Source organism: Antedon bifida, chromosome 7 (genome assembly GCF_963402885.1).
Source record: "Antedon bifida chromosome 7, ecAntBifi1.1, whole genome shotgun sequence".
Taxonomy (NCBI): Eukaryota; Metazoa; Echinodermata; class Crinoidea; order Comatulida; family Antedonidae; genus Antedon; species Antedon bifida.
The window spans coordinates 18811155-18824660 of record NC_136232.1 but is presented as its reverse complement, the minus strand read 5'-3'; the positions used below and the strand labels follow the sequence as shown (position 1 = coordinate 18824660).

The window sequence follows — 13506 nt, the reverse complement described above, 5'->3', positions numbered from 1 at the left end:
AAAAATGACAAAATGCGCACATTAATTTTACAAAAGTTCTGAAAATGGTGAAAAATAGGTCTTTTTTAAAATGAAAATAATTCTTCAGAATGCAAGATGACCCCCGATTTTTTTAACTTATTCTGGAAGCCATTGAGTTGTAGATATGAATTCATGTACACATTTGACGTACAAAATGTTTTGACGTCATCAAATGGCCACTTGAATTTAAATATTAGGATTTGTTATCTTCTTGTGTAGATTATCACATTCAACAGAGCGCATCTTGGTTACGTGTGCTCGAATTTCGCACAAATTTCAGTATGTGCTTGCTTAATTAATTATCTTTATCATGAGTTGACACTATTTTCATTTTATTGACGTCATCACGCGTAAAAACTTGAATAACGTAGGCCGTGTAATTTCACCTTCGCAGTAAATTTGAATATCTTACAGCTCTTCAGAATTGAAGGTTACCTTGATGATTATAATTTATTATGAAAGCTGATGAAATGTAGATATTAATTCATATAAAAATTAAGCCTATCGGATGTTGTGACGTTAACATATGGCCAGTTGAAGTGAAAAAGTAGTTTTTTCATATTTTTCGTCAAAGTTATACACATTTCAAAGAGCGCGCACAGCGCTTCTACGTTCCAAATTTTTTTCCAAATTATTATTATTATTATTATTATTTTTTTGCTCAATTAATTATCTTTCGAAATTGTCATCTTAAAGTTTAGTTTGATAACGTCATCATGCCAAAAAATTAGAACATGTGTGTCCCGTAATTTCACCTATGCTACACTGTATATAGATATACAGTATATACTGTACATATGGCATATAGGCACAACTCAGCACTATAAGCGTATATAATAGGATGGCATACATCAACATTTTCCGATCGTATGTTAACGTACGTGCATGTTTAAAAAAAAATAATTTCAGTAAAATGATCACCTATAATTCGTCAAAGTGACGAATTAAATTCTAGTTTGTATTTCTTATCGCCTTCAACCGATTGTAGATAAAAAGAGTGTACATTTTAAGATTAACAACATGTATGTAAACTTTTCAGTACAAAGTATCTTTTCATTTATTTATCTAACACACATGAAGCAATATTTACAAATATAGTTGGTGAGGTAAATAAATAAGGTATCTTCATTCAATAAAAAATGGCAAAATTTACAATGTGAGAATGTAATTAAATATAAAAAAACCTTTTCTTGCAATTAGTAGGATTTAAAAAGGCTATTTCCAAGTTATCGACTGTCTAACCAGGCAAATGCAGGAATAACAAGATACTCATAAACACACTGATCAAACCTATAAACAAAGAATTTAACCAGGCATTGTTAAAGGATAGGGCTAAAAAGTCCTACAGGTTTCCTACTAGCATTTCAAATGGTAGCTGCATATTAATACAATTTTTCTCTAGTACCCTTTTCACACCTGCAAAATATAACAAGTGGTAATCAGGTTTGCATAGTATAAAGACAATTTTCTTGTTCCAAAATGTCCCAAGTTGTTACTGCATGCAAGTCTGTTGCCCTGGTATTAAGCTGACCAATCATAGTAATCAAATAGCGCGTAAATATGCTTGATTTCCCACGGTTAGCGTATGCGTGTGTGAAAACGTCTAATAAACCAGATCAAACCTGGTAACAACTTGTAACAATTTATGCAGATGTGAAAAGGGTATTAGAAAAATAAATTTTATAATTGCATTTGATTAATACAGTAGTTATTATGTATTATTATACCATTAATAGACAAATTATATACAATATAAAAAACAATTAAAATCTTTTAATATTTAGTTAAAATTATGTTAATAATGCAAGCTTTATTTTATTCACACAAAATTTAATATAAACAATAATATACATAGTTAATATGCAATCATGGTTCTCTTACATAGACCACAATGCTTAAGGTTTAGGTAATAATTATATAATTTCACGCCAATAGAGGGAAATGAAGAACAGACAAATATTGAGTTTTTGAAAAGTATGTTTATAAATTATACTCAATGCTTGTAGAGCTATTATTAAATCCTAGAATATTTGTAATTTTATACTGAATTTTCAAAAAGTGTTGTTATAATTACTTCAAAATTCACTATACTTACTACGACAGATTAGATTTAGAGAGTAAAGAAAACATTACAAAATTGTAAGCGGTGAAGTGAACGTATCGTATGTCGTACAAGTAATATTCTCTACTCCATGGTGCAAGGTATTAAATTTTGGCTTTGTGCTCACCAGTGTACTTCTTCACATATTGCAGTCTAGGCCTAGCTCCTCCACTGTAGGTTAAAAATCAGAATTGTAAGAGGTGTATAAACCAGCCTAACACTATGTGCTTTGTACCTCATTATTCTTTCAATATGACTTTGAACCTTGACCTTTCCCCATTTCAAAAACCATTCCCGCACACCTGACGTCAGTACAGATTTAATAGAATGGCAAAAAAATTGATTTCTTAAAGTAACTTTTAAAATGTTCAACCATACAGTTAAAAATGTATAGGTCCATAGTTCAACTCAAAATTATTTAGATGTTATTCCTCCTGAAAAATTATTAAAAAAACAAAAAATTGTTTAATATGCTATTTTAATGTCATCTAACAGTTATTTACTATGACAAATTATTTACTGAAAAATAGTAATGTAAAGCCAAAAAATTGTAAAATTGCCTGTCCGACAATGGGTTTTTAGTTAAATGTAACTGTTTATGTTGTGTTTTTATAAGTTAAATCATTCTTTTTTATTCATTTTTTTTCTGCAGAACTTTATTAACACTGACAAATGACATCATTAAAGTCTGATTTTTATCAATCTTCATTTTTCATGTTTTTGGGGGACAATACCTCAAATGCTTTTAAAAATTCAATGAATGTGAATAACTTTGACTTAAAAAAATCAGTAAGGCACCTATCGCTTCAGTTGATTTTCATCGAATACTATATCATCTGAGATGTCAGCTCGTGCTGGCAAGATGCCAATTTCAGCGTTAACTGTCTGTGATTTGGCAAGGGCCATTAGGAACCCATAGAAAGACACTCGTTTGGAACTGGAAAGTATCTCATCCAAACAAGTAACAGCAGGATGACTGAAAGAACAATTATTTCAATTTTAATATATTTGTTAAATTCCACTTTATTTAGGGAGGGTAAGCTTTCCAGGTGAACCTATAGGCCAGCTGATATCCAGGGGCCCACTTTAAAATGATAAAGACTAAACATCTATTGTTACTTAAACTCTTTATAATATAAATTAAAATATAAAAAAAAATATATTACATTTAACAAATTAATAATTTAAATGAAGTAATATTGGAAGAATGTTTTAAAACAGTTGGTAATAAATTATATAAATGTATCGCAAAATAATTAAATACATTATGTTCATCACAAAAAAGACAATGGTCAGGATCGTTATTCTGCATAATCAGTAGTTCTTGTGCATTATACAGTAACCACTATTAAATATCCACCGTCAGGACCCAACAAAGTGACTCCTTAATAGGGGTGTCCCCTGAATAGGGTATGCTGTATTGCCACAAATAGGGGTGTTTGTCCCTAAATAATCATTATTATTATATCAGTATTAATACCATTTTGAGGTTTGTTTTATGCTGTATTTATGATTTAGGTTTATTATCTATGTTAACACCTAATCACTGCAACATGTACTGAACAACATATGATTAGAACCTGCAACATCACAAGAATCTTCTGTTCCGAAGCGTAACATTTTCGAAAGGCATTGTAGGATGGGATTGTAAGCAATGGAGTAGCGAACCCTCAACATGTTATTGTTAGAAAGGCAAAGTCTTATACTGTAGAGGAGATAAGATAATTGACATGGCAGGACGTAACAAAGCTCTAAAAACACAGGAATGACAATCCAAATTTACAATTTTCCTTGTGCTAAGGATACAAATATGTAGTTTGCAGATTTTATACCATGTTTCGTTTCAATGTTTTTTTTAAAATAATATTTTAGTTGTTATTATGCTTTTTATTAGGTCTATATTTGATTGAATTAAGTGTTTTCGAATAAAAACATGATAAAAAATCACTTTGATTAACCAAATTATTTGTGTAGTTGAGCATCATAGAGAAATCGTATATTTTTTGTTTTGTGAAGACTGAATTTTATTATATTTTGCATTATAATGTATATTCATGTAAAGAGACCTGAGCCCTCTATAGTAATTTATAGTTTTCCCTTTCTAGTTTGAAGAGGGTGCTCTGAAAATGGCTCTGTGAAGTGGGAAATGGATGAAATCCACCTCGCAAGTCTTCTTACTTCCATCCACCAGCCGAAAGTAGTTGATAGGGCTAGGGTGCATACATACAGAACACCTCAAACATATTTCAATCTTGGAAACAGATTGTTACTTAAAATCTAACATTTTATGCAGTCCTAATTGAGATTTTCCTGTATAAACTTCCAGCATTACCTTAACCTACTTTTTAATGCTAAATAAGACATTTTGGGCCTATCCCTTTTTTGTCAATGCATGCATAATAAACAAAAGTACCACAGTTTGCCCATAGAGATACAGTATTATAATATTTCTATGGTTTGACCTATATGTTTAGCCAGAGCTGTTACGCCACTGAATATAGTGAACAATATCTCTATGTATCAATGTAAAAGTTCATGAGGCACACTTCAATAAGTGAGTAAACAGACTGTAGTTACTGCATTTGAATAATTTAGGAATGGTTCCTTGTAACATTAACTATTTATTGCACTGATTACTAGCTGCATATTAAATTATGGAGGTGTACATACAATGACCGGAATAATGTAAAGTGCTTTAGAAAAGCATTAAGTACTATATAAGATTAACATATTGCTACTGTAATATTGATATTCTGACACTTATGAAATATAAATGAAGAAGTGTACAAAAATATACACTTCTGAAAAGTTATACAGAAGAATCATATTTTGTCAAAATTGTAATCAATCTACAAAATTAACACAAATTTTATTTTAAAATTATGTCTTAGCAGGGAAGAGTAAAGAGCAAACAAAATGTAGTTACTGCAGTAACTACAGTAGAATCATTTTGACATGGCCCCGATTAAGATAGAAATACCTGGATGAATGATAAATGATTCATAAACCATGGTTCCTAATAACAATTTAGTTTGTACAGTATATTTTTTCTTCAAATGGTATAAATATTTTAATTGACCTAATTGTCAACTTCATTTACAGTATAAATGAGGTAAAAAAGTGATTAAAATTTAAAAATTTGTTAATTGTTTCCGTCAACTGTTTATTTTTTTATTTAACTTTATCATTGTTTACTTGATGCAATAAAAGGATTGATAGGTGGACCTAAGGAAAGTGGGAGAGCGGTAGTCAGTTAGGGCCAAATCCTAAATTTCAGAAATGCAAAATATAAAACATTGGTTTAGTTCAGCACTTACAATCATAGGCTCTCTGGGCCTATCCCCACCCCACCCACCTCATTCTACATCCTGGATGAATAAAGAATACTCTACCTGAAATTGGCAGACTGGCAAGCATGCTTGAGAGCATCTAGAAACATGTTGGCATCAATACCATCTGCCTGTGATTCAACTGCTGCTGGTCTCTGTTGCTGCTTTGGTGAGGAACTCTCACTTGGTACAACTACTGCTTCTCTTGGGCTCATCGTTGTGTTTAGCAGTCTTTGGTAAACACTTGAACACTCAATTAAGAATTCTACTTTGCCAAAAGAAAGTTTAATATTTGATTATCAGTATCATAATGTTTTCAAGTAGAACTCGAGTTGCCTTTCCTCTCCTTCCTTTTTATCCATTATATATTTATACGTTTTAATATAAAAATGTTTTCCTGTGTATGTAGTTTGAAGAAAAATTGATTGTTTATCATAAACTGCATGTTTTAAATCAGCAATATCTGCTATCTCTCGATATTTTTATTTAATTGTTAATGTATGTACACCTGTACCAACATTTTCACATCCCATTTGAAGGACAACTAGTATCTTGTCTAGGATATAAGCAATATGGATTGCCCATGCTAGAGCGATATCTTTTTCAATTATACCATATTGCTCTCAGACTCACGATATCTGTATTACTGTACATGCACAAATCAAACAAAAAATCTATTTCAGCATGACTAAATGTACTATACAATATGGTATTAAATTGGAAAAGTCAATTACGCACACTACCATGCAATTGGTAAAACTGGCTAAACTACCCCTCCCAGGCCTGACATACAGTAGGATAGGCCATACACCAATCCTCCTGGCTAATAACTGTTGACACCAAAAGGAAGCCTTCATGATGTCACCCACCTACAAGTCAATTATACAAACCCTTGAGGTACAGTACATTGATGATCACTATCCAATCTTATATATGTATATCATTAGCTTACCACAATAGTAAAATTGAATTTGAAAGGCAAATAGAAAATCTGCAAAGGACATGAGGGAGTTGAGGGCGTCTTCCATGAATATGATGCGAGCTGTTCTCTGTACAACTTCTAATGGAAAGTCAGCACACAGTATACACAGCAATGAATGGTATTCCTTTACATTCAGCAAATCTGTGGAAAAACAAAAATAATCAATTTATATTTCAGATTGGCAGAGAAATTTAATTGATTTTTAATATGTAATTATGTCATTTTCTATAGATCAGAGATTCCAAAATAAAGGATTGAACTAAAATAATTAAGTTTTCATTTTAAAAGAATGCATTGTTACTGTGTAATGTATAATTCAAATATAAATAGCCAAAAAGCATGGACCTTACACACATTTTTAAGTTGTAAGTAAAGACGACAACATAAAGAAAAAAAGCAATGTGGTTTTCATATAGACAAACAATATATATTATAGTCACTTTACTTTTTGAAAATTTTAAATTGAACTAAATATCATCATTAATCAAATTTGAATGTCTTTAAATCTTATGAGCATTTGAAAGTTAAGAGTTGAAATCGAAATCAACGTTGAAGTACGCAAATAAACAGTAAAAAACAGTCTTGAAATAATGCCTTTAAGATCACTGGCAACTTCCAACCCCAAGTTTGTACTCACCGCCATTTCGTCCAATATATTTATAACATTTCCAAAAAGTATGTATAAATGAAGCTCTGTTATGGGATGTTTTTTGAATGAATTCAAATTCATGATAAAGTGTATGTGTTCCACTTTGAACACTCTGAAAACTAAAGAAACGCAACATTATAATATTGTCCCTTTGACTAATTCCAAAAAAATAAAAAATAATAGATTTCGAAAAAAGGTGGGTCATTTTGAAGTATCATAATAGTTATTAACTTTCACCAAAAATGTGTTGAAAAAAAAATCATTTAACTGAAATACAGACGTTTTTGTGTTTAAAAAATAACTTTGACTTCCACCCAGTCAAAGTTTTCGATCAAAACATATCCCATAATGAAACGCGCTTGTTTGGCTACTCTGTATGCATAATCATAAAACTTCCTCACGATCTTTGTAAAAATACCTTCTCAACCGTGACGAGTTGTAAACAATCATAATTAGCATATCCGTAATGCGTACTCGTGGTTTAAAATCTTTGTTTACTTTCGCTTGCGACGATTTTCAAGACGAAATGTAATCAAACTAATTTACCTGTTAATTACGTAATCTTGTTGCTTTTGGCTCGAATTTTCGACTTAAAGTGAATAACTTTAATATTACTTTGATATGACCAATTTAAATTTAGAATATTTTGACCTTCATTCTTTTGTGTTTCAAGGGACAATACATCTTTAAAGGTGTATTGTCCCTTGAAACACAAAAAATGAAAAAAAAAATATTCTAAATTTAAATTGGCCATATCAAAGTAATATTAAAGTTATTCACCTTAAGTCGAAAATTCGAGCCAAAAACAACAAGTTTACGTAATTAACAGGTAAACTAATTTGATTACATTTCGTCTGGAAAATCGTCACGAGCGAAAGTAAACAAAGATTTCAAACCACGAGTATGCATTATGCATGATGCTAATTAGGATTGTTTACAACTATTCACGGTTGAGAAGGTGTTTTCACACAGATCGCGAGGAAGTTTTATGATTATGCATACAGAGTAGCCAAACAAGCGCGTTGCATTATGAGATATGTTTTGATCGAAAACTTTGACTGGAAGTCAAAGTTATTTTTTGAACAAAAAAACGTCTGTATTTCAGTTAAATTTTTTTTTTTTACTAATTTTTGGTGAAAGTTAATAACTATTATGATACTTCAAAATGACCCACTTTTTTTCGAAATATTAAAAAAAAATTTTTTTTGGAAATAGTCAAAGGGACAATACATCTTTAAATATATTTATTTGGTCACCGAATGAATGATTGAAAGAAATGAGAATAGTCACTCTTAAGGCCCATTTACACTAGGGCGATAACGATCGTCAATAAATAGATAGTTTTTCGTTCTAGAACTACCGGATAATCATAAATGCTGTATTTGATAAAGTTAATATTTTTTTAAATCCAATAAAATGATGTCATGATCAATAAAAACAATAAAATCATTGTATTGTAACGATATTATTGCTCTTACTAATCATGAAGTCATTTGATTGGACGTGTGGAAATATTATTTTCATCAAAAGCAGCATAGATGATAATCCTATAGTTCTAGGATGAAATTGTTTTTAATTCTTTAGTTTTAGTTATGAAAAATGCATTTATCTTTTTATCGTCGATCGTTATCGCCCTAGTGTAAATGGGCGTTTATACGTAACATTACTGTATTACAATAAACAACAGTAAAATAATGAAACTGTATAGATGTAATTTAATGTTTTCTATTGCCACCGTCACCCGTGTGCCTAATTCCTTATTTTATATTGGCAAATTCAACTGTGTGCCTTTATTCTGTTGTATCATCAATACAACTAGTGGAACAGTCAACTCTGTCAATTTAAAATTATATATTAGACGTGCAGTCCATCATACCGAAAATAATGAATGGTTGGCTGTGATCTTGCATACAGTATAAGGACTTACTATTCAGTGAAGAACTTTGATATATTTATCTTTGAATTTTCTTCTTTCAGTTCCAGCAGTTGATGAACTGCATCTTCAACATACACTAAAATTTGATGTTTGTCTGAAAGAAAATGATGTGGCTTTAAAAATATAAAAATACATACAAGGCCAAGATAGATGTTTCTTTAGGCCTAAGCTCATCCAGTTACATTCAAGGTTTTCATATTTTAGTGTGCATGTTATGCGCAATTTGAAATTGCACAAGGGTATTCTTGAGCTTTGTAATGGTTTAAAATATACTGAAATACTTAGGCGCAGTTTGAAATTTTCAATTGAAATGTGTGTTTAGATTCAATGTGCGTATAACATGCACATTTAGGCAAGAACAGCATTTATCTCATGGTAAGTTAGGGTTAATAAAGATATTCATTATATGGTTAAACAACAAAAGAAAATGAGAGAAATACTGAGAGAGACTCATGGACATGTTACAGTACAGTATGTCATATTCAAATTTTAAAAACAGTTTTACTTGCTCAATTCTTACAAATTGCCCAATTCTTACAAATTGCCCAGCCATAATAGGCCTTCATGGCAAGGCCTTTGAATATTTTGCATTGCGATTAGAAATTGCAAGGATTTTCCTGCACTACGCACAAAAATTGCACGTCAAGGATTTTATTGCACTGGCGCGGCATAAGATTCAATGTTTAAATATGAAATAAATCGCCATGGCTAAAGTTACGGTACTGTTATCCTAACTTTCATTTGGTAAAGGCCTTTTTTCGGTTTTCTGTATTCTAGAAATAAAATCAACTTTATTTTGGCGATAATACCGATAAATGAAGCATAAAGAAAATGTTAAGCGGTTGATCACTGTCATGTTTGCGCGATATGAAAAAAATCCAAAATCCTATACGATGACGTCACACACATATGGCCATACTGTGTTGAAACACCGGTTCTCGTCAGATCAGCGAAGTTAAGCAACGTTGGGCCCGGTTGCGTTCTGGATGGGAGACCATCTATAAATAGTGGCGGGTGCTGTATATAGAGGGTCAAGTTAGGAGCGTCCATATTCATATACACGCGGCCCTGGATAAGCTAATGTAGTGTATACCATGATTTCACCCTACTTCAGCGAACTAATCCTAACAGTAACACCACCACAATATTATAGGTAGAGTGGAAGAAGACACACGTACCAGCGGATCCGTACCAGCACCCCATCATTGGCTGATTATGTTGTAATGCAATTTTACCGTACCTTTAGCAAACGGACACACCAGAGGCCTACTGGACAGTTGATCATCATAGCCCCTATAATAGAGATATAAAAAAAATAGACCTAGGCCCTAGGCTAGTAGGCTACTTATTTAATTAGGGGCCTAGCCGGTCCTACCTTAGGCCTAGCCTATAGGCTATAGCCTAGTAGGCCTAGGCCTAGGCTAGGCCTCTCCGGCCTAGGCCTAGACGAGAAGAGACAGAAGATTAAGAAGATAGGCGATGCATAACTAGCAAAATAAAGGTTTGTATTTACCTAAATACTCTTCAGCAGAAAGCACAAATCTGTCTGTGGAACGCAATGCCATTGTAATAATTATAATATTTGCCAGGCTAGCTAGCTAGGCCTAGCCAGGTTGTTGATCCCTTTTATCATACGGCGGCGATGCCGTGTTTAATTTAATAGAGAACTGACACAAGGACGGTAGAGGGAGCTACTAGATGACGAAAGAGTCGAGCGGAGTTTGTTTAAACACGTTTTGTTGTTAATTCGAAACGAAGATTTGAAGTTGATCATAGGCCTAGTTTGTATGTTTGGTGCGATTATTTTACTAATTTAACCTTTGTAGGAAGAAGAGTGTAGCCTTATATTATATTAAACGATTGATTTTATGGGGCCTGCCTCTTAATGATCCTACTAGAAAGCTAGGCCCTGGCTAGCCTAACTAGCTAGCAAGGCTAGCCTAGCCTCTCTATATAAAGTCTAACCGACTGAATCTCCCCAGGCCAGGGCAAGGCCTACTACTACTAGAGGGAGAGAGGCAACTAACCTAGGCATAGATAGCTAGGCGCTACTTTTTTTTACTACTAGTAGCCTCCTAACTAACTACTTACTTTTTGTTATAATAATAATAATAATTCAACATTTATTAGTTTCTATCAATGGTAAAACAATACAATAAAAAAGAATGATAATTTATAATGAGACAATACAAAAATACCATTATTAATTATTATTATTTAAATATTCAGGCAAAAGATACATTTTACAAAATATAATACAAATCAAAAAATTAAACAAACACGACGCAAGAAGAAAATATAAAATCATAGACAGTCACTAGCTGCCAGGAAAGCACAAAAAAAAACAGCCTAACTAAGCCATTGTCACCAACCAAATTAACTTCTGCCATTCCTTTTCATTGGTTTTAAAATAAATTGTTTTGCACCCACTTACAGTATTCTCAACTTGCACATTTTTTTTCTTTAAAAGTATAAAAATGATAATTCCAGTGCGCTGTTTCACCTGTGGAAAGGTGGTTGGTAACAAATGGGAGGCCTACCTAGGACTTCTACAAGCTGAATATTCAGAAGGGTAAGTATTGTATCACACATATGTTTGAATCTGTTCAAAATCTAGTATAGTATACATAGTTTACACTATTACAACTAATACTTGCTTGAATCATCATTAAATTCTTGTTCTAAAGCTTGGTTCCCACTTGAACGTAAGGACGTAACCACACTGCATGACCAATCATATTGCAAACAATCATCCGGACTGTCGCTTGTGATTGGTTAACTCACTTGCACTGTGCATAATATGTTTCACAACAATGCAACAAGGATCAAATTCAGATTGAACAAAATAAGAGTACTGTATATCAAATGTTAAAGATGTATTGTCCCTTTGACTAATTCCAAAAAAATAAAAAATAACAGATTTCGAAAAAAGTGGGTCAATTTGAAGTATCATAATAGTTATTAACTATCACCAAAAATTTGTCGAAAAAAAAATCATTTAACTGAAATACAGACGTTTTTTTGTTAAAAAAATAACTCTGACTTCCAGTCAAAGTTTTCGATCAAAACATACCCCATAATGAAACGCGCTTGTTTGGCTACTCTGTATGCATAATCATAAAACTTCCTCACGATCTGTGTGAAAATACCTTCTCAATCGTGACGAGTTGTAAACAATCCTAATTAGCATATGCATAATGCGTACTCGTGGTTTGAAATCTTTGTTTACTTTCGCTCGCAACGATTTTCCAGACGAAATGTAATCAAACTAATTTACCTGTTAATTACGTAAACTTGTTGCTTTTGGTTCGAATTTTCGACTTAAAGTGAATAACTTTAATATTACTTTGATATGGCCAATTTAAATTTAGAATATTTTGACCTTCATTTTTTTGTGTTTCAAGGGACAATACATCTTTAACATCTTTTTTTTTCTTCATATTTGAAAATAACAGTCATGGGTATGAATTGAAAGTTTGAATTGCTTTTTCTTACAGTGATGCGCTCGACGCCTTAGGACTGAAGAGATACTGTTGTAGAAGAATGTTACTGGCTCATGTGGATTTGATTGAAAAACTACTCAACTATGCTCCACTCGAAAAATGATGTGATCTATGCTGTTTGAAAAACTATAATAAAATTAAATGTGAAACTGGAGACAGAGAGAGTAAAGTTTTTAGATCTCACTACATTCCACATAAATTGTACACTGTTTGTTTGAAATCCTGCAACTTTTGTGAGAAAAAAGAAAAAGAGTCTTGCATAAAAGAAGACAAAGCTCAGTTTTTTGAATTTGTAAATATTATGGACTAAAAACTTGGTAAAAACATACTGTAGTCAACCACCAACCATCCAGAAATGTCTTTAGAGATGGCTGTGATATTGATGGCTGGTGCTAATAGTCAAACAGCCATATAAAATTTCAAATAAATATTCGACTCAAAACATTTTGCAAGCAGTGCAGACCTAACTGTATATTAATACTGAACTTCCAAGATGGAAATAGATAAATTCGTCATTGCATCCTTTTATAAGCCATTCTGTTCAGTAGGTTGTTGTATCCTTCTGCTTGTCAGAAAAGATTGCTTGTCATGACTGAATCATCATGGCTCAATTTAAGAATAGCTTAGAGTTTTAAAAAACATCTACAGGCTAGCCACTTTATGTTGCTTTGTGCCTGGTTGGTTTGAATAAGGCAATCTAACAAAGGGGTTTATCTGTGGCTGCGACATCAGTTCCATGTTCCTTAACAGACACTGTACAGTACTGTCCTTATTTGTCGCAGCCAGACATAAGATCAAAAGACTGTACAAGTTTGCTATCTTAGCAAGGCGAACTCAGTGTCCTGTTAGATTGCATTGGTTTGAATAATTCGCACCAGTTTATTCAACAGATTAAACTGGGAAAGTACAGTAGAATTGTCATGGTACAATTCGCAATTCTTTTTAAATAAAAACCTTGTAGAATTAAATTGTTGTTCTTCTTACT

At 32.3% G+C, this 13506-nt stretch overlaps 2 protein-coding genes across 4 annotated transcripts; one reads left to right on the top strand and one right to left on the bottom strand.

The window, feature by feature from the left end:
- Positions 1-1053: 1053 nt before the first annotated feature.
- Positions 1054-10656, bottom strand: LOC144848036 (centriolar satellite-associated tubulin polyglutamylase complex regulator 1-like). Its single transcript, XM_078704702.1, has 6 exons — positions 10532-10656; positions 9010-9112; positions 7071-7201; positions 6404-6574; positions 5515-5716; positions 1054-3098 (listed from the first exon to the last, which is right to left on the bottom strand). Exons 1-6 carry the CDS (start codon positions 10581-10583, stop codon positions 2921-2923), a joined length of 837 nt encoding a protein of 278 aa, XP_078560828.1. The 5' UTR covers positions 10584-10656; the 3' UTR covers positions 1054-2920.
- LOC144848039 (DNA-directed RNA polymerases I, II, and III subunit RPABC5) lies at positions 5885-13506 on the top strand. Of its 3 annotated transcripts, none has more exons than XM_078704709.1 (3): positions 5885-5888; positions 11489-11590; positions 12516-13506. In XM_078704709.1, the coding sequence occupies exons 2-3, from the start codon at positions 11496-11498 to the stop codon at positions 12622-12624; spliced, it is 204 nt and encodes a 67-aa protein (XP_078560835.1). In that variant the 5' UTR covers positions 5885-5888; positions 11489-11495; the 3' UTR covers positions 12625-13506. The 3 variants fall into 3 exon arrangements, with proteins under 3 accessions (XP_078560835.1, XP_078560833.1, XP_078560834.1); XM_078704707.1 differs by lacking the exon at positions 5885-5888 and adding an exon at positions 10719-10803; XM_078704708.1 differs by lacking the exon at positions 5885-5888 and adding an exon at positions 10767-10854.

What these genes read in the sequence shown, in the direction of transcription:
- LOC144848036 (XM_078704702.1), bottom strand. Translation starts at nt 10,583, where the DNA reads ATGGCATTGCGTTCCACAGACAGATTTGTGCTTTCTGCTGAAGAGTAT. An exon ending in TCAAAGTTCTTCACTGAATA is followed by an intron (nt 7,202 to 9,009) that starts GTAAGTCCTTAT and finishes GCGTTTCTTTAG; the next exon opens with TTTTCAGAGTGTTCAAAGTG. An exon ending in TGCCAGTCTGCCAATTTCAG is followed by an intron (nt 3,099 to 5,514) that starts GTAGAGTATTCT and finishes TTGTTCTTTCAG; the next exon opens with TCATCCTGCTGTTACTTGTT.
- LOC144848039 (XM_078704709.1), top strand. Translation starts at nt 11,496, where the DNA reads ATGATAATTCCAGTGCGCTGTTTCACCTGTGGAAAGGTGGTTGGTAAC. An exon ending in CAAGCTGAATATTCAGAAGG is followed by an intron (nt 11,591 to 12,515) that starts GTAAGTATTGTA and finishes TTTTTCTTACAG; the next exon opens with TGATGCGCTCGACGCCTTAG.